General features: G+C 40.0%; 1 protein-coding gene and 1 long non-coding RNA gene across 10 annotated transcripts in view; one reads left to right on the top strand and one right to left on the bottom strand.

Moving 5' to 3' along the window:
- Positions 1-113: 113 nt before the first annotated feature.
- The window catches only part of VGlut (Vesicular glutamate transporter), a 139204-nt gene continuing 117659 nt past the window's right edge, over positions 114-21658 (bottom strand). For 6 of the 7 annotated variants that reach the window (XM_022817108.2, XM_086978030.1, XM_086978026.1 and 3 more), the window contains 6 exons: positions 21113-21218; positions 20848-20955; positions 19878-20013; positions 19223-19350; positions 16378-16671; positions 114-15956 (listed from right to left, as the gene is read on the bottom strand). In XM_022817108.2, coding sequence (XP_022672843.1) covers positions 15792-15956; positions 16378-16671; positions 19223-19350; positions 19878-20013; positions 20848-20955; positions 21113-21218 — 937 coding nt within the window. In that variant the 3' untranslated portion in view covers positions 114-15791. The remainder of the gene's footprint in view (positions 15957-16377; positions 16672-19222; positions 19351-19877; positions 20014-20847; positions 20956-21112; positions 21219-21658) is intronic. The other variant, XR_002675417.2, reaches the window with a different exon arrangement.
- Positions 15773-21650, top strand: LOC147758763 (uncharacterized). Of its 3 annotated transcripts, none has more exons than XR_015319525.1 (4): positions 15773-15911; positions 19295-19459; positions 19881-20104; positions 20521-21650. It is a non-coding gene; the product is annotated as an uncharacterized LOC147758763 (long non-coding RNA). The 3 variants fall into 3 exon arrangements; XR_015319524.1 differs by having other exon boundaries at positions 19881-20130; XR_015319523.1 differs by having other exon boundaries at positions 19881-21650.

The raw sequence follows: 21658 nt of genomic DNA, 5'->3' as shown, positions 1-21658 counted from the left end.
GATCATCATATTCTTCCGCAAGTTGCGCGAATCTCTGCCCCTGCTACCTTAGCCCACTAGGTAAGGACGAAATGATTGACGTTCGAATAACCCTGAAATAAACAGAGATCAAATTTTCGCTTCATCGTACATTATTTATTAGTTTCCTTTAATTGTTATCATTTCCATCTTATCATCAATTGTCATCGTCCCTTTTGCTTACACCCTTTCTCTCTCGCTCTCGCTTGCGTTACCTGTTGCACAGTCATCTCAGTCAGTCTCTACAATTCGCACGCGTTCCTTTTTTCTTTCCCGCCCGGCTTGCTTTCGCGTCTCCTCCATTAATAATAATTATTTCAATAATCGTCATTCTTATTAGTTATCTTGATATCTCCAGCAGCTTGTCTACCAGAACTCCAACGCACCTAATAGGAATTGTTGAAGCGTTCATTGTTCGCCACCACCGGGTGTTCTGTCATTTTAAAGCGTAGTCTATTATCCTCTGCTTTCTTTATGTTTCTGCTACAGTTTCCCTTCGTGATGTTTATTTTTATAATCGCGTATCGTTCTTGCATTTTCCCCTTTTTTGAACGCTCTCTCTTACCGTATGTCTGTTAGTCCAGAGTAGCATTTATATCGTATTTACTATTATACTTATTATTATTATTATTACTGTTGTATGTATTATTAGGTGTTCCACTCTAAACATTCTATCAACTCTCTCTTATTCATTATTGTTTGTATTAACTATCGTATTTTATATTTTCTACTCTTTCTTTAAACTTTTTACGTAGTGGTTTTTCTTTAATTACGCGAAAACGCATTTCTTTCTTTATGTTATATTATTACTGTTATATAATTGTAATTAGTAAGATTAATTATTATAATACTATTTGATTATTATAGTGTATCGTGCCTTTTTTAGTGGTAGCTGTAGCTCTCCAACATTTTTTCGTTGATTTCAGATATCGATTGTTAGGTGGTGTCTTGAAGACACAGAATTTTTTGCTTTTATTATGCATGTAGCGGCAAGCATAATTTTGGATTTCGTCTCATTCCCATAATGTTGTATTTTGTTATGTTCGGCACTTTTACGTTTACTTTCGGTCTCTTTTTTCATGGTCTCCTTGTATCTGCCCTCGGCCATTTTGCGAACGTAGCGGCCCTCCCCAATTATTATTGCTCAGCCGTGTCTACAGCTTGTGTTCGTAGTATCGTTTTATTATTGTTTCCTATATATATATGAAACTATTATAAGAGATATACATCTCTTATAGTAGTTTCATTGGTTTTATTCTTTCTCTCGTCTTCTTTCATTGGTATCGTTAATGGTTGTGTGCCATTCACTCGATTGTTTATCATCAGCTCTCCGGATTACCTTCGTGTCATAATAAAAACAGTGGTCGGTCTCGAATAGAATTTTCTCCGAGATGATAATAACCGTGCTTGTTAAACCGCCTTTAAAACAATATCTTTCATCGATGTAATCGAAACGCATCGAAGGATGGGAGTATGTGTTACATGCTATGTTGTATCGTCATTTCTTTTATTCCTGTGAATTTATTTAATGATTGGTCTATATTTTAGTAGAAGTCAATGTTTGATTTTTAGTTGGTGAGCTCATTAGATAGGCATTATAATACGTGATACGGTTATTCGAAAAAATCTTCGTTCTGTCAGTGACGTGTCCCACAACCTCCTGGCGATTGTGGGTTCGGACTCCTTAGCCAAGCAGTTTTCAGCGACAATCGTAATTCACCACGAGTCCTTGGGTCAAAACGTATAGTTCTAAAGCCCCTAATTTGAATCCCGTCAGACTTCACATTTTGAAAATTTCCAACGAACCGAGTCTGTATCTACATATATTAGCCTGTATCTAGATAATATACCTAGTCAAGCACACCGTCCACAGGTTCACCGTATGTAGATGGGCACATACAATAGCAGCAGTTGTCGTCTTTCGGATTATGGGGAAGGAAAACCACACAAAAGTTGATCATTATGTCAACCAGAATACAGTTGTAGCTTGATTAAATAATGACCACTATATATAGTCTTATTAGAGATGATAAAAATACGTAATCATGAGAATGTCAATATGACACTAATAAAGATATAGAGATATATGCTGTCTATTTAATAAATGTACTTACATATTATGCGTATGATAACCTTTTACTATTTAACCCTATGTAATAGCAACAACAACAACAATAACAGGGGGTGCATAAATAGTCTTAATCGAGTTTAGTAGTTGATTATTCTTATAACCATCCGCGTTCATCAAATTATTTATGTATTGACTGATTCGTTCTCGCTCTCATATCCAGCGGGGCTGGATTCGAAATAATGGAAAGAGATAAAACTACAGGGGCGCCATCTAAGTGAATCTAGCGAATAAATAAACAACAAAGACATGACAAATGGACGCTGTAATCAAAGGATATTAGCGTGTGGCGTTCATTCGCCAATACGCTCTTATGACTTCGCAGTGCATCCATTGTTTTGTCTACGTCTAGCAAATTTCTAATGGTTGTTCGACTTGATCTTATCGTACCGACAACTAAACGACAAGCAAGCAGTTGATACTTGCACAATGATATCAGTCACTGTAACGAAGCTTTATATCCAATGATTGTTAAGTACAAGAATTTGACTGATGTTACATTATGGAGTCTGAAATTGTTCGCAACATAGACTTCACTGATTAGCAATAAGTTAAGACACAATAATGTTTGTAGAATCCAGAGTAAACTCTCTCTCTCCCTCTCTCTCTCTCTCTATCTCTTTCTCTCCTCCCCCTCCTCTCTCTCTCTCCCTCTCTAAACACTACTTTTATTTAACCAGTTTTCAAACAATGGCACGCAAACTCAATTGTCACATACGGGGACTAGCAGCTGTAGACGTGAACAATGAGCGCTGACGCACGCTTAGCAATAAATGAGTATTAAAACATGCCAAGCTTAGTATGGACTTCAAGGCGATGATGACGGCGCACGGAAACATCCATTCACGTTAGAAACAACTGTTTTTCAAAGACTTGTAAAAAGAATAATGTGAATTTTATGGTTCGTGTATCTCTAACAACCTTGTTTCTACCACAAACAATAAAAGCTAACGTCATCACGAGCATCACCGATTATTAAGACTATTATCAGGCACGTGGCTATGGCGGATATATTGAATTTTCAACCATTGATTTTAAGCTAAAACGTAAACGTATAGAAATAGACGAATTACATGTCATACATGAAAATAAAGTGATTGACTATTGCATTCTAGTTCCTGTTGCTTATTTTCTTGTTACAAAAGCAAAGCTTACCGATGTGTCGAAAAAGCAGCAGCAGCAGCAGCAACAACTCATATAGTTATAACTTGTCTTTTGGGCTATTTAACTAAGTGTCGAAACTTTACTTACCTAACCATATGGGTGGATCTGTGTGTTTATGTATACATGCTACTTAGTCTTTGCCCGATAGCAGATCACAGTGTTATCCAAAGGTCGTTGTACCCGTCAGATAAAGTCAGGCAGTGGCTTATGACTGAATGGTTTAGTTTTTGAACTTACGTCATCAGCCCTGTAGGCTCTCATTATGATTTTTATCTAGTTAATTTGGTTAACACGACTACCGAGAGTCACCAGCGTTTAGGGCTTCAATGAATCACTGAGTTTCAAATAAACACGAATAAGATTGATTCAGTCTTTTATCGTTGTTGCCTAAGGGAAAAACAATTGTTGGATTTAACGGGTTAAAAGATTTAACTGACACTCCAGCGCTGTCCTGCAATGCATCGAAAAGCTAACCCATTCTGTGTGTCCGTCTAAAGATGCTGTTGAGCAGTTCATGGGTGGGACTCGAACTAGGTTGACATTCATACTTGTTTTTACGACTACTATGTACATGTTACATGTTTTCATCCTGTTGTCCAGCCAATAAGGTAAGTGAACGAAAATCCTACATGGCAATGGAATGTTTGAAAAGCACTATAACGAAAAGCGTCAGCTACTAGTATAACTATAACTATAAATGTTATTTTGATCATTATTAGGATATTAGGGGTAGAGATATAAACCTCATGTGTGTGACGAATATACTCATGTGCATTGTTATACACATGTGTATATTATATATCCATTATTAAGTATTATTTAGTATGTGATAGGAACATTTGTGGGTAATGTGTCTGTGCTAGGTTATTTGATTGACTATGACTAAACGGAATTGAAAGAAACAATTATGGATTACGTTCTAGTCGGAATGGTCATGGATAAATTGATACGTCGTTGGGAGTTGCCAAGTGGTTCTGGTGACTTCGTCGGTTGTTAAGGTGTTTCTATAATTTTTTTTTTAGTTCACTTTTATTGTTATTTATATTTAAGGTTGTTCCTGTGGCGAATAGTAAGAGCGCTTGTGAGTTTCGTAATCTTTGTTGTTGCCTTAATAAAATTGTCTTTTTTTATTGGTTTTACTGGAAATTAAATTATTTTATTATTAGTTATTGATTGTTCGCTTGCAATTGTTATCTGTAGATGATTGTTTACACAATTCTTGTGGACCATCGAGGAGGTGCGCACGGCTGGCGTCCCTCAAGGTCGCAGTCTGTATTTATTTCATCATTATTACTTTAATATCTGTTAATTAATAGTAGTAATAGTATCATTGGCGACAGAGATTATCAATATAATTAGTAGCGGTTATATTTGATTAGTAACAATATTTAGGTATGATGATTGTTGCCTTTGAATGTTTCTCTCTTTTCAACTTTTTAAGCTGCTTGTTATCAAGCACTTACACCACCGTCCATCCTCATGCTCGGTACTTATATCTCTTTATTTTATATAGTGATTATTATTTTGAGGCTATTTTTTTAGCTTTTCCAAGTGGGATTTTGCGCACATATTGATAGTGTTAGTTAGGATAGACAGGAATTATACATTATTGGTTTATTACTACTGCTTCGGGCGTTCAATTAGCTGAAGACGCCATGATAGCTGAGAAGCACTTCGAGACGGCAGCTCAGTTTCGGCGGCCTCGGCCTATCATGATATTATTATCATCATCGTCAATACTTAAATTACGAGTATGAGTTCCAATAGTAGGTAGAAATAGTGCTTGTCGTAGTCATTCTAGTAGCGTGGACGATTGTCTGTTGGGGGATCTACGCGACCCAAAAAATCAAAGGAATGAACGGCCGCGCCTGCCGGACACAGTTTCGACGTTGGATCGAGAATGTGGGATACTCTAGGTTATGTCGTGCTCAAGTAAAACACAGAATCCGTCACATAGAAATGGCACGGGTCATCACGAGTAGAGCCTGTCTAATTATTTCTACTAGACATAGTTTTTACTCGAACTGTTCATTTACTCTGGACGTAGCCATCTAGACCTGCAACAGAAGAGCGATTCCTGTCAATAAGCGGAGCAAGTTTGCCGCTTGCGAGATTACCACTAGTTAAATTTGATCGGTCAGCTTACTCTATCCAAGAAGAGGCTATTGGCATGCTTATATGTAGAAACAGTAAAATTAACAAAAATGCGGATATGCCCGTGTCCGGCAATGTTAACCGCATCCGCTTGCCTATCTGTATGCCCTGAACGAGAAACTCATTCATATGTCTCCGAAATGGATCAGAACACTGAAAGAACGCTCTCTGTGTTTCATGTACGGACTTCTGCAGCCGTACCCAACATCTGCCGTAACATGTTCATAATAGAAATTCTACTTTCTGATGTTACCTGCGTTAATGCTATCAATGACTATCGATTAATTGATTTATTAGACCGTTGACTTAATATACTTATCTCTGGGAAAAAATCTTTGCTCTTTTCCTGCACTCTTTTGATGTTTCGATCAATCGAATATCCCATACACTCCTGTTTGTAGAGCATGCGATTTTTAGTATAGAGTAGCTTATAAATGTAGATATGGTTATTTTAGTTAGTTGTTCTTATTTTTATTGATAGCATACCTAACTACATCTATCACTGTGTACCACCTCAGCCAATCTATGTACAGTTTGTACACACACATACTTTTATGGGCGTAGCCGATAGTAACTACAAATGCGTATTCAAATTTGGTGCGTAGTGATGACCAGGGAGCTACTGGACAATTCGTTGATAGCCGTCGCCTAAATTTGCTGCTTTAATGTCATACTTTTCGTCCGTGTAAACAATGGCTGACGATTCAACAACTTTCCAATCTGCTCTCATTTTAATAGCACGTCTTCAAATGCGACCATGTCCATAGATAGAACGTTAACTACGTCCGAAGCCAATAAAAATACGAACCGAGTATCAAAAAAATGTCTTGATTTTTCGTAAAGATTTTTTTAAATGAGTCACTAATTATGTAAAAATACCATTCTACTGCTTTCTCGGGTCAACGATCTAGAGGGTGAAAACATTTTGGGTAAACGTTGAACACGTCGTTAGTATAATAACCGGGCTTCATAAAAGAAAGGGAAGAAGTCCAGGATACGTACTTATATATCCATATGTTACGCACGGAGCAGACATTTAACAACTAACTTACGAACCGTGAGAAAGAATTGCTTAAAGTATATCGTGAAGTGGTCTCTAGCAACGAGACCAATCGGACGTCATTGACTAAACGTGGTTGTGCTAACCCGATGTATTTTGGGCTTACTATTTTCAAGCTCCATAATAGACCTGCGTGTAGACGTGTCGGTTCGAGAAGGGGTGCCAGATAGCGTTATGGCTGTCTAGTCCCTTGTCGTCTTGCCGCATAGCTTGTTTATATATTCAGTCAGCTAGGCGTTGCACAGCATGCATAAGTGAAGTCGCATCGCGCGGCTGTGAGGAATGGCCACGTGGTGGCGAAAAGCAGACCTCACTGTGACGAGAAATCAACCTGGCTTTTCGACTGGCCTCACTAGTATTCTCACTATTTAAATATTACTTCATGAAGTATGCTTGGTGCCGATTGAAAGTACCTCATTTCATTGAAAATGGATCCACAAATATCAGAAACACCCTAATGGACACATTGATCCCAGCATTTTGGTGTGGCTTGTGTTATTTTTAACCCACTGTAGACCGACGTGAAGTCTGTGTTTTGAGGTAGAGGATTGCTTAACGCCATACGTAGTGTCACTGCCGTAGATCGACTATTGAAAGACTTAGCGGGCATGACTGCATGTAAGAAACGTTTCTCGGTACCATTTCTTCTATGTTCATCTCCTATTCTTCTATATGCATGTGTATCATAAACGTGTTTCGAGACGAATCCTGTCCCTCGTACAATCACATCATAATTCCTACCTGTAGCTAGAGTAATACGTAGACACATCCAGTCGCCGGCATCGACGGCTCGGAGTAATACCATTATTAGTGCTATGTGGGATAAAGTATAGTATTATAAAATTCAGATTATAGATAATAAAATTATAAGCTTTTACCACTCCGGATACCTTATGGCTCTGAGGGGCAGTACCTATGCACTCTATCTATCTACACGCTAATTGTAAATCTGCACACTATGAAAATGTATGTTTGAAATTTACCTTTCGGTCAAAACAAATGTAAATGCATTCAAGTAGATATTCAGAAGGATATTACGGTGCACTGGATGGATAAATAAACAATAATAGTAATGAGGAAGCTGGAAAAAAGACGTAAAACATCTGTTGCTTGGAAAACGGACAGCTACGATCATCCATGGCATCGTAAAGTCATTAAAAACTGCTCGTGAGAGACACGAAAAACAACAAAAAAGTTGAAGATCTTTTCAAATTAAAATAATTACACATACATACATTCATTCACACAAAATCCCTCTATTACGTCCGCTTCTATAGAATAGAATCGACAGAGCTATATTAACCTATGCTATATCGCCATATGGATAGTTCCGTATGGACATATAGGGGCGAAATGAACAAGTGTAGAGTTCGGGGAATTATGGAAAAAAGACCAATTACGGTTATGAGTGTCTTCTGCTTTTTGCTTATGTTGCCCCGTAATTAATGAGCATGGACGTGAAGAATCGTCAATCATGTTCTAACGATTTCTTGCTTCCGCGAACGATCGGCTTTAGGACGGATTATCTGTCGAACCAAAAATTATCGGTCCATTACAAGTCTAAATGATTTGACAGTGTTACCTAGTTGATTGCCTATAAGACAATATGCAGACACATTTGGGTTATATGGTTCTATGTCGAGTATCTATGTACATGTAAGTAGAGGTAACCGAAATCGTGCAGAGTACACAGTCCATATACACGCATATATAATTGTATACATAGGATTGTTATCTTTTTCAGTATTGTTATCGTTGCTGTCGTCGTTACCGTGACAAGTATTGTGAAAAGAGTGAAAGCCCTTTGGGTTTGAGAGAGAGAGAGAGGGAAAGATGGGGAGAGGGAGAGAGCGAGCGAGAGGGAGAGAGGGAGATGGAGGGCGAGAGGGAGAGAGATTGCTCGCTTTCACGTGCGGTAAACAACGCCACGATGAGGTGTGTCACCTGCTTGTGTCACCGCTCATTCATCGCCACCTGTGTCCATCTTTCTTCCTTTTACCATATGTCTAAGTGGCTCTGGAATTGTTATCATGCGGCAAATATTTTGGTCTGACTTCCGGATCTTACAGTAATGACTCAAATAAAATTTCGGAGGAAATAAGGAAAATCACCCTTCTAATTACATGCCAGTCTTGCTAGGGTCCAAGCAATTTAAAATTAGAGAAAGCTTTGAGCAAGCTTTAACAGAAAATAAACAAACACATTTTAAAAAAAAGAGTAGGTTTGCTTAATTAATTTTCCTTTAAGCCACGATCAAACATACTTAGGATACGCTAAAGAGCCTTTTTTACTTCTACTACTGTTTTGTTTCGAAATAATTCTCCCGGACGGTGAACACCGAAAAGAAGGGTTATCACATATTATTCATTGTTCCATCTATATAGTTCGAGTAACAGCTATATTTCTAGAGCCTCTATGTACAGGTGTTGTACGAATCAATATCTTCGTGAACTTCAACTCATATCGTTAGTATGTTTCTGTTATTTACAGTGTATGTAAAGTAGTATAAGCAAATTCTGTGCGGTCCTTGTGATACACGAAGGCTCTCTCGAGAAAATAGCATTTTATTATTATTTTAAATATTAGTCTATAATTCTTAATAAGAAAAATTTTCCTAATGAATGAAAATAAGGCAATAAAATATTAAGCAACAAATGTATAAGCAGAGTTTCCTTAACTTCCAACCACGTTAACCTTTCAGATTTGGTCAATCAACAAATGTAACTAACTGCGTAAGCTTTTGATGTCGATTACAGATTAGTAATTCAATGAATTGCAGAATAATACACTGTAAATATCTAATTCTTAATTAATTTAATTAATCTATGGATTCGTATTAGTGAGCATATCGTTTTACGTATAATGTGTAGATAATTTATCTAAATAATTTCGCATCGTCTTTATTTCAAGGGCCGCATCTGGTGAATTTCTCTCATTGCATTTGCTAGTATCAATCGTGCGGCAAGATTTCGCTTTAACAATTTACCCTCTAGGGAATTGAAGGACAATCGCAAACATCTGATTGACACAGCTGGAGTATAAAAGGCACGAAAGATGGGGATTTTCTGAGGCTCGTAATTCTACGTAGTAACCGACCAGACAACATGCCCGTTTCACTGAAAGCGTTCTGCTTTTCTTTTGATGAATGAAAATCAAATGAAAGCTTTATCCTGTTGGTAGGGGGCTGGTTCAATAAAGGCATTCCCAAAAGGCGAAAAAGCAAAACTGATTTTTCCTTTTTTTTTAGAGGAACTAGGTGCTGCTTCTAGCTAGAGAGAGTGTAGGTTCGAGTAGGTAAAAAGGACTGGCACTAGACAAGGCTTCTTGCATGCTGTTATATTATGTAGTATGAGCGTTAATCACACGTCTGTCCCATTGAGCCGTCTTAATGAAAGAACTTTCAGCGGTGTTGAAAGACTGTGGCCACGATCATTTGATTCAAATGGTCTTCCATTTTTGTTATCAGCATTGATTTTTATAGCTTTTTATGATGTCAGCGGATTCACTGTGAGTTACTTGCTATCGGTGAATGGTAGTTCTGTTTGGTGTAATTTGTCTGACGGTTTTCGCTCGAATATGTAGAATCATAATAATAAAGTACCATTATAAACACACGTAATAACATTGCTGCCCCTTCGACGACATTGTATGTTGGTCTAATACGATAGTAGCAGTACAAATAAAGTATATAAAGAAACAAAGGCCATCTAGCATCATGTGTTAACCGCCATAGCCATCACTTTTTCTATTGCTGTACGTAAACTTAGCACGAAAGTCTTTAATACTTAAATATAAATAATAACAACACACTGCCATCACAACAAGTAAATAGAAAAAAAAACAGGCTGTGATCGCACGAGCTGCTGTGTGCTTCAGGGGGTCAAGTAAATGTGCTTGCAGATCCTTATAGTTGCATTAATAGTTTCTTCATTTTTTTCTATACGGTATTAACAGGATTATAGCTATTTTACAAAGCACTGAAAAACATTTATGACTTAATGAGCTAACTGAGTTCGTGTCGCGAGCAGGGTGACTGTATAGGTGGGGTATCTATGTGGTAGATGTACAAATCTATACGTCTCCCCGTATGAAAGAGACGCATCTATGCCACAGATATGCTTCCTCATGCATGTCCATTTATATTCATAACTTATAATAATAATAATAATAGTATTACAATTGGTGTCTAAGCATAACTTCAGCATCTTCTTATACTGCCTAAAAACAATAGAGAAATCAACCGTATGTAGATTCTTCATGACACCATTTCATTCCTCACAGTTATTCATTATGACAATGAACGACCAGCTGCTGGTTGGGAGTCGTGATGAGATCTGCCGTAACACCGGCCTGACGGCGGTTCCAGACATGAACCTCGAGGCATTCAAAACACATTTTTGTTATTATTGCGCTTATTTATGTAATCGGTTCGATCCAGTTCGCTCGAGGTACGTTCAACTTAGGACTACAAACGTATCCGTGTATTGGCAGGCGAAATAGGCGTTTGTTAAATTGTGTTAGGTTGTTTGTCCTCTATGAGCCTGGGGTCGTGATCAGTAGTAAGGGAGAAATATGGAACTTGCTTCATATGACATAAGCAACTCTGTTTCGATGCAATTCAACATAGAGGGGACGGGGGCTCACTTCTATTGATTTATTCCTCGCTTTTGGCTGGTTGGGTGCAATGTGTTTTCATGCTTTGTGTCTGTCTAACGCTTGCAACCTGACTTGTTGCCGATAGCTGGGTTCTAACTTGTAAGTTTTGTTCGCTCGTAATTTATTGCATGCCATGGAATCTGTTCGATGCCGTATTCTACACTGCGCTATAAAGAGGAACCAGTTAACTTTTTTCGCGCGGCGAACCTGTTTCTCAGAGGCAGAGAAAATCCATAATAAACCATAGATTTATCCTGCTGTTGTCGAAGACAGCCATCTATGTTTCATTGTATACATCTAAATCTTTTAGACGTATACGAAGCCATTTTTTTCGGTAGCAAATAGCATTGCTAGTGAAAGCTCATCGCTACTCAGCGCTAAGTCTGTTAGCCGGCCATCAGGCTGTCCTTAGAGAAGTCAGGAGTATATCCTTCTATCTAGCCGTTTAATATTCCTGTGAACTATGTAGACAAGTGTCTATGTCCTGTGTGTCGCCTCCATGCTTAACTAATCATCATTGAAATTGCATGATCATCGTTATCGTATTACTTTTTATCGTTTGTCAGATATATACGTATATATATATCCTGCTATATATATATATATATATCCAGCTATATATATATATATATATATATATATATCCAGCTAATAGAAAGAAAAACATACATTTTTACAACGCAACAAAGTCTATCTTCTTATTTGTCGATTGTAGTGAAGCAAAAGCTGTGAGATGTTTTCGTACTGTCGATTTGCACAGCCCGTTATGAGTACTATTGCTGCAAGATCTAACGGCTGTGCGCGATATATATATATATATCCTTGTATTACCGTATCTTTAACTGATTCTTTCACTGCTTTTTGAGCGCTTTCTCGTTTCATTTGCGGCAGGGCAGGACGGCCTCACAACTTCATTCGTTGAGTCAGGGAAGCCTCTAGCATCGCTTCGGCCATTCAGTTCATCCCTGTGAAATAGCCGATTTAGGCTGCACTGCTATTGGCCTAGTATTGTCTTGTGAGCCTATGTTCATGCCTGATCTCGCCCCGTTCTTCAGACCGTCGCAATACCCTTCGTCTAGCCATTGAACAGCTTTCCCTCATTTAGCGGTGCTTTTACTCGTTCCACTTCCAATATACAACGATCAACGTTTAGTTGAACAGTACTCAACAGCTAATGAATAAAAACAGTCGCAGTAACGCTGTCACCCTTATCAGTAGCACTCATCTTGTTATCTCTTTACCAGTCACGTTTCTATTAGCCATCCAGTTGGATGGCCCCCAACCAGCTGTTACAACATATAAATGGCTATTAAAACGTGCTCAGTAATTAGGTATTCAGTACAATCGGTTAACATACAAGATTTGTTCTACGGTTATTTTGTTAAAAATCCAGTTTATGTTAGCACTTCTGCTCTCGAAGCGACTATAATTCAAACGCCAAGCTAAGAAAAATCAATCCGATAAGCGATCGCAACTAACACGGGCGATTACATAATGTAAAAGCTAGTAGGATAGGCATTCCCACATGAATGAGCTCTCGGTATTAGCGTACCGTCGTTGTCTAGGCTAGACGCGCTGACGACGCACTGTGAGCGGGAATGCGGGATGGTGCTTAAGAGAAAGCAACTTAGAAACGTCTGCCGATGACTGGGTCACACTCTATCCATTGCTGATTAATTGCTTGACGAAGTTCACAAGCGCAGATATTAGCTGGATGCTACTTTTCTCGTACCTGATAAACGAAAACCGGTAAGTTCCTGTGCAGCTAGAAGAGCTTTGACGCGTCTGCTTATTTCTTCCTCTTAGCAGCTTGATGAGTGCGTATTGTCGTCAGGTACTTGACTATACTTCGGGGCCCGCAAACTCAAGTTCAATGATTTCTTTGTAAAAAACGTACTGTAAACTTACACTCGATCACACGCTGTATGCAAAGAGAGAGAACGGCGAAAACCATATTATCCTTTAGAACTTTCGATGTGTTACTTAGATGATTTTCTTTACAAACGTCCTGCACGTGACAGCGATCGGCACGTACTTGTTACAAACCAAAATACACAGCCGCTAATTGCCCCAACCGGGCTACGATTCTGAGCTATGTTTTCCACATCATATCGAACAAACGAATAGGAAACACCTGAACTGACGTGAACGATCACGCACACTGAACTTATCGTACTTTAGCCTCACGAAACAATTACGTAAACAACGTTGCAAAACAACGTTAATGCGATTCCTAAATAAACTTCAGTCCGTTAAAAAACAGCGAAATTTTGGGATGTTGGCGTTCCGAACAACCCTGGCCAAACACCGACTACAAAAAATAATGGGAATGATAAGTTTCATTTTCTCAGTCGGTTAAGTAACGTTACGAGCACTATAGTTCTATAATTACTCTCATTCTATCGTTTGAATTAGTGACAGGCGACACTTGTAACAACGGCAGAGTGCGGTTTGTTCCAGTAATATCTCTAGCGATCTCACGGTATTATGTTGGGGGGTGATGAGTCCTGAAATGGCCCACAGGCATAAACAACAAAGTTGCAAAGATTTAAACAAACTCGATAATAAAATGTCCGGCTTATCCTCTGTGTTCTGCCTACCCACAATCGGCGCAAGTTACCGTTGGCGAGGCACAGTCCATTGACATGACCTCCATTCCGCCCCTTTACGACCACTGCCATATATACCTCTCGCTATCCTCATTCTCGAATCTGTGTTTCTCTTCTATATGATGAGCGAATAGCCAATGTTTATAACACGCTTGGTAATCGGCTTATTCATTTGTGTTAGCATACAACTAGATATATTATCGTATGGTAATGATAACAATACTTTTTGAAATTATAGGATGCTTCGATATCACCCCGAGAACAGATAAACTGTGTGTATTACCTCTTTGACACCGTCTTGTTTGCCATCGTTTGTTAACGTGTCCGTTATTCGTTTTTCTGTGGACTTTTTTTTCTACTCGGGCTTCTCCACCCCTTCCCGTTTCGAGTCTCATCGCCACTACCACTACCATCATCGTTACTATCATCAGTCATCATTCCTTTGTGAGTTTACGTCCAGTCAAGTAATCAGTATAGTACGAGTTGAGGCAATGGATCGTATTGCGAGCACTCTCTGACGGCTTCTTCTAGTTCGGGCTAGATGATTGCGACTGAACAGCCGTGAGCGTTAAGCGGAGCATGTGTCGTGATCCGTCTAACCAACGTTGTCGCCGTTGCATCGGGAATACTTGTCGTCAGGCGTCGCTTCGAAAGACTGCTCAGTATATATTGTTCCACAACTACGTTATCATAATACTTGTAATGTCGACAATATTGGTTATCGTAGTAGTCATGTACTATAATTGATAATACAGTAACACTTTTCCTTATAGAACCCAAGTGTTATTATAACACAGTGGCACTAGGACGTACTGGCCATGTCGTCCAAGGAAAGGAGCGGACTCGTAGAGCCATATTGCCATACCGTGTTGCTAGTGTCGGCCATCATCAGTATCTAACACTTCAGGCTTTTCCTGCAACATTCTATAGTGTCCTTCAAAACGAACCGTCCCTTTCTACGGATTGCTCGCATGTATATATATATATATATATATGACAACTGTATGACTCTTAAAGGCCCGCCCGTTTGCCCGAGCATCGGTTTCCCTTCTCCGTTCCTCCGTCCGTGCGCGATTCGCGATTCTACGGCTGTTGCTGTTCAATGCCGTGTCGCCGTTAGGGTCAGCTGGTTGCATATATTACCACACGGCTGCATTACGATGTGCTATATCACGTCGTTCGTGTCCAATACTGTATTAGCTAGCTTTGTATAACCCTCAGTGCCGCCCTGTTTCCGAGATAAGTATCTTTCCTTCAAATAACTGTCTTCTTTACGGGCCACTGTCAACGATAATAGCAACAGTCTCGTGTCACAAACCTGATACCGTTAACCTTCGTCGTTGACATCGTCGTCCTCATCATCGTTCTGTAACTCCGCGCTAACTCCGAGGAAGCTTGAGGTCACTCCTCTGAATCCCTCTTTCTAGCCGTCTCGCCAACAGCTGTTTTCACTAGATACGCCTATTAAATTTTTTTCGACGCCTCGTGTGCACCGTTTTACCTTCATAAACAAGATCTATCATATTGATTTCGTATCGTTTTCTCGTTAAATCTTTCGATATCTGTCGTGATCCACACTGCTGGTTAGGTAAAATACTCGTTGTCGTTCTAAGCGTGCGTCCCTTCAGCTGCTACAACCTGGTTAGCCTCCCCGTAAAGCGCTATTCGCCGTAGATTCTCATATATATATATATAGTATGTTTGATAGTGAATCGACGATGAATGTCATATGGGCGCAAGCACCTTAACATAGATTTCATTTGTGTTTAGCTTAATATTGTTCGCAGTTCGTTTCTCAGTTGATATCGTCTTGTTTACGTTATCAGTCTGTTATCGCTTGTTATGCAGCTATTAGTTGCCTGCGTTCTTCTAGCTAACTGAAGCTCATGTACGCCTCGTTCTTCCGTCCGCTGTCGGTGTTTCTCATCGCCCTCCGCTTGTGTCTACAAAATAAATGGCCGTGTCTTTCCCTTCGTGTTCCTCTTTTTGGATCTAGATGTCCCTACCACTGTCGTTGCGTATTGTAACCTGACGGATAGTTGCTAGTTGTGTACGAGGTTTGTTGGCTAGAAGCTTCTTCGCCCCAGGCTGCATTCGGATCATACACAGGTTGCTGGACTTGGTAAGCTGGCATACTGGGAGCAACAGGAGGCGGTGGCCTGGAAGGCTGTTGTGGAAGACAATAGAAAATGACGACAAAGCAAGTAAAACACAAAGTCAGCCGTAAACGACATGAGCCGTAAGCTCAGTCTATGATATATGCTTAACCTGGTGAAATGCATATGTTCTGTTTATATAATAGATCGGTACGCCTGCATGGGCTAAGTGAGTGGCCTAGATCATTATTATTGCTGTTATGTCCGACGCTGTGACTTCGTGAGAAGTATGCAGAAACGCAGATACGAGTGCTGACAGACAGCAGCTGCTTATGGCCGCCGCAACCTGAATGGCCGTACAATCCTGGTGTGCCCAGAAGTATTTAGACAGGTGATTGACACCGATAAATATAGGTCTACTTTTCAGCACGTACATGCGTGCGTATATGTTTGTGTGTACAAAAATAGCATGCAGTGCTTTTGTTACTGTACCTGAATGACTTGCTGCGAGGTTGGGTCGTAGACAAAGTTCGTCTCAGCGTTCGAACCGTATGAAGGGGGTGCCGTTCCCTGACCCCCTGTTTGGTCGATATAACCACTCTGTCTCCCTGCTTGATGGAACGGTTGCCCTGACTGCTGACCGACGGGTTCCGCCTCTTTGGCGGGCTCCGCCCATAGTTGCTTTTCGCCCGACGCGAAGATCGCGTAGAAGATCACCCCTCCGAAATGGATAAGGGAAGCAATGATGAATACCCGCTGCCACTGTTCAGCAGCTTTATCCGGTTTCTAAAAGAAAAATCACAATGACAGTGAACATAAATAACGTGAATAAAGTCAACGGTTCTCACTAAAATGGTAGCAAACTATCTAGGGCTAGCACAAACGTGTCGAGGCAGCCTCGCTTCTTAGTAGCGATGAAAGAATCAGAAATTAATTAAAAAAGCTACAAAGGCTAAAACTGCTTGTAGAGATATAATAAAGGAGATCGTCTCTTGCGGTTTCATAAGAGCAAATAACGTTTATATTGGCTGTCTTTCTAAATGGTTTGAGGATGCCAGTAAAGAAAACGACCGCTTTTCATTCCATAATGGCTACTGCTCGACTGCGGTTCTGCATTACTTCAAGTCACAAAGGATGCACCGTGCTTGTGAGGTGAAAATTTCATTCACCATGTTGCGCAACGTACAAAAATTGTACGCGGGTAAATTCGCAGTGGAAAAAGGAAAGTGAGAGAAAGGCAGAAAGTTAAGTTCACGGTTATGAAAAAAGCAGACGTGCCATTGAAGCAACGTCTTCATCATCCGGGAATTTGATTTCGTTACTAGAACAAACTCACTGTACCCTGCGTCTAGACTAAATTCTGTGCTTGTTGTACAGCTAGCCCTTGCTCGTCCTGTATATACCATTACAAGGTAGGCGCCTGGATCTAGTCATCTGTTTAAACCAAAAAGAACCCAAACCCGCTTCTAAGGTTCTATAACTGACCATAATCACGTCTGAGCCAGTAATGGAATTCAATTTGTTTACTCCGAAAGGTCATAGCCGACCTTGCCAGTACACTTGTGCATTCCCTTTCCTCGTAAAGTATCAACTTATACTTAAGTTACACCCGCTAGCGCAACTAAGTAAACTATGATTAGCTCACCGGACATCTATCTCTTTTCGACATGTTCGACAAAACGGTACAGTGATATATTTTCACACTGCACTACTTTCAAATTTATACTGGCGACCTCTTTGGCGTCGACCAGAAACCCTTCGGCGGTTTGAATGCTGGCTTTTGAATGCATCGCCAGGGGTCGCCGAGATCTAACACCTAATGTCACTGATCAAAGCCAGGGGGCGCGACAAACACTTCAGGGCTCATCGTTTATTCGTCGTTGGTCAATACGTACTGCTAGCTAGAAGAAACTCCAAGCATTTATTTTAGATAAATATGGCCGACTGTATAAAAAATATGGAAACTTCACTACCTATAGTACGAATCGTCTTCGATTCCAAACACAGGAAAATCGAAACATTATTTTTAGGCGAATATTTATCGAATTAATTTCCTATATAGATGTGTACATGTCTCATACGAAAGTTATCTTTTTAAAATTTGCAGAAATTTACTGTATGTACTTTAGCTGCATAGACGTAGATCTACTGCGGAGTTCAATCACGAAAGCTTAGGCAAAATCGGAATCGCCCAAGATGGAACAATGCCTCAAAGACATTCGTGCGGGATTGTTATTTTTTTTTATTTAGATTGAAATAGATCTATCATAGCCGATATTAGCAGAGTGCAACAAATACGTGTATTTGGCATGTTCTGATTATGGTGTAGTGCTACATTATCTATGTGTACTCAATGAACGTTCGATCGTGTATGCATCAGGACGCTGTACACTGACGTAACGACAGATATTTAGATCGTTTTACTCAGGTATAAGCTGGCTCGCTCGCGTTAGCGTACCGTAACCGCGCGGAACTCGGCCAATTTCGCACAGTCTTAAAGTCCTGCAAAAATGAGGCTGCAGCTTAGATGAATCGCTTAGGCGTGTGGTCAATGTCAGTCCTCGAAGAAGTACACAACAGATTGGAGCGCAGCTCCAGCCGAGTTTTTTCCCCAGTGTCCTTTGGGTCTAACAGTTGGCACCAATGGCTCAAAGGACTATTCTCGCGGGACAACTGCATTCTGCAAAACGTCTGGCAAATCAAATTCATCAGAACGAATTATTCCTTTCTTTCCGTCGCTCCGTCGCCCTGAACAGTGTACAGTGTAAGCATTCAGGCCCCGGCAAACAATTCTGCGTACTTTTAACTTCTATAGTTATATATGTTGATCGTAGGTGGGATGAGAAGAATGGCGGCCTATATGGAACGGACGTAGCATAACATAACACTTTTCGAGAACTAAGATGAGCCAGACATTCAAACGATCTATAATCTAATATTGCGCTCGCGAGTTATCGTGAATGAGCAGCTTCACGGTGTGCCGGTAGATTTCTACTTGGGAAGGAAGTGGTGTAGGGGTATATTGAAGTTCATTGTATTATATTGTACGATGGTTTAAAGGGAATAGTACATAATCAAGTACGCATGCGAGGGTCCCAAAGCCTGCCGAGTGTTTACCTAATTTGATACCGAACAAAGAAGCTGTAGCTTAAGGAAAGCATGTTCATTCATTAACGTTTTAAATTACGTTGTCAGTTAGTTTTGCGTTCTAAATGTTCCTTCGTAGCAAAGAAGTAAATGACGGAGTAATAAATCTTTATAGACATCATTAAAGAGAGCTATGTCCTTATGTAAAAGCCCGTTCAGATATTAACTGCTTTCTAATTGATACCCGTACCTTTCTGTCTGTGATCCACTCAACAACGATGGGGCACATCATGCCCGCAATCGTACCGACACCGTTGGACAGACCCATCAAGATGGACGCATAACGAGGTGCGATGTCTAGGTGGTTTACGTTGAATCCTGAAATTCACGATCGTCACAGGAGCGGTCGGATAGTGACAATAGGAAGTCGTAAGACTCAAACTAAGATAACCGGTAACTCGGAACGGCCGAGAAGAAACGACAAACGGTAACATCTACTTATTTCAGACTATATGGCGTTTAATCGTATTTCCTATTGTGTGCGTATAATGTTCGTGTTACCTGTTACTATTATAACAATGAGTAGACTCGGTTGAACTCTACGTAGTTAAGAAGGTCTTCCATCGACCTAGCGAAGACCTGCTCAGCTGCTTACAAGCAAAATGTTCACTCGTCGACCTTTGTGTCATAACATTATGTTGTCTTTAGAAAATTCTTACAGCTCATGTTTATAAGTGTTGTGCAGATGTCGCATGGTTAACAATCATTTTGAAGATGTAGGAGAAACGGTCCTTTTCGAAGGGTTTGATCGTCTGCTTTGCCTAGCTCAACATGCAGTAGTTCGAAGTGCATGAAGGAATCAAGATGCTGACGAAGTCTCATTGATGATTCTCGTGCTTGCTTACCAGAGATGGCGAATCCGGAGAAGCCGACAGCGAGAATCAGTGCGATAATGGCAAAGGTTGTAGATCTCGTGAAGGCAACAAAAAGCAGGAAGAGAGCTTCCATGCCAAAACCACCGCAGTTGAATAGTTTTCGAACCTACAGCAGCGGCGGTAGACAGTCATAATGAATGCCACAGGGAACGCGCAACGTTAGAGATCCGCCATAGTCGTTTATAACACGAGCGCGAGTAAGCATTGAATTCTATGCGAAAATGTAAGGCATTGACTAAAGCGGCTAATTTAAGCTGGACAATTTCAACGTCGATCACAATCTAGAGAATGGAAAGAAATGACAAATCATCACGATGTCTTGCCATGTACTTTACTTTGGTAAAATGTAATGTTGCAAAATGATTTATCACTATCAAAACAGCTACCAACGAAGATTTATTTATGCGTATTGGCTGCTCATATCATTGAACACGTCTGACTGATACTGTTGGCCACATGGGGTAGCTCATTATTAAGCTCCAGGATTAAATTATTGTTACGGTTTGCGCTTTGGTTCTATGCATTGAACAGGGAAAGCATCTTTATCGATAGGGTTCAATTGTCATTTATGGCAGGAGAGAAAGTAATTTCATAGCTTCTTCTCATTTTCTAGGTTCGCTGCTGTTTTCGAGAACTTGTTTCCCTACTGAGTCATCGGGTTAAAATCAAGTTAAAATCTCTTTTCGGATCCATATCGTGCAAACGATGTGCACGTTTTCAACATCGGTATCCGAATGCGCCCATAGAAAGGTTTAGGACCTACAATAGCGGAGTATTACGGAGTCGTTATATAAATTATTGTTCATTGATTTGATATCGCGGCGAACGAATCAAACGTTTGTCTACTATATGCGCAATATCAAGACATCTGATTTAGAAAATAGTCCAGTCTAGCACATATTGCGTTAGAGTCACCAGTAAATTAAACGCCAGCAGATACCTGTGTAGTTGTGAGTATCTGTCTTTTCCGGAGACGGTCGGCAAGTTGACCCCCAAACGGTACAACGGTTGCCATTAACAGATGTGGCAAGGCCCCCAGGAAACCCGACTGCAAGTTAGTAATAAATTCCAATAGAACTACTGACCACAATAGATTCCTTATATCATGAGTGCCTATCATGTAGTCTGGCACTAATAGTATCTTAAAACCATTGTATATATATTATCAAAGAAAACAATACCCTGTACACAGGGTGTGTCACTACCTCTGAAAGTGGAAGTTTGTGGACCTGCTTGAAGTACATCGGTTGAGATAAGATCAGTAAATAGAATGTCCACGATCGGCAGAAGTTTGCAACGATAATTGCCCATCTGAAATTTACAAACCGTGAAATCGGTAGATAGATACTGAGCCGCTATTGAGTAGAGGAGCACCGTGTGTCACAAGTAACGGCGTGGTAGTTAGCAATGACAATCATGTAAAGCAATAAGCGACACCAGAGTGGAACAGTGTTTAATTCGTGCTTCACTTCGGGGATCTGCCAGCATGAAACGGTAACTCAAAGGGAGTTTCAATCCGCAACGTGAAGCTCAGATCGAAACTTAAGTAGTCTGATTACACTCGCTGATTAAATTAACATTATAACATTAATAGATAGCTTCCAGTGTTCGTATGGGCGACAGCCGAATTTGCTCGCAACAATTCATTGAACCCTAAAACAGTAAATCTTAGCAATAGTTGATAAAGGACCAAACAATGTTTATTTGATTGTATTGAAAATAATATAGCATGCAATGACAAAAGCGGTCTT

Source organism: Varroa destructor, unplaced genomic scaffold, assembly GCF_002443255.2.
Source record: "Varroa destructor unplaced genomic scaffold, Vdes_3.0 BEIS01000001.1, whole genome shotgun sequence".
Lineage (NCBI taxonomy): Eukaryota > Metazoa > Arthropoda > Arachnida > Mesostigmata > Varroidae > Varroa > Varroa destructor.
This window is presented reverse-complemented; position numbering and strand designations above follow the sequence as displayed.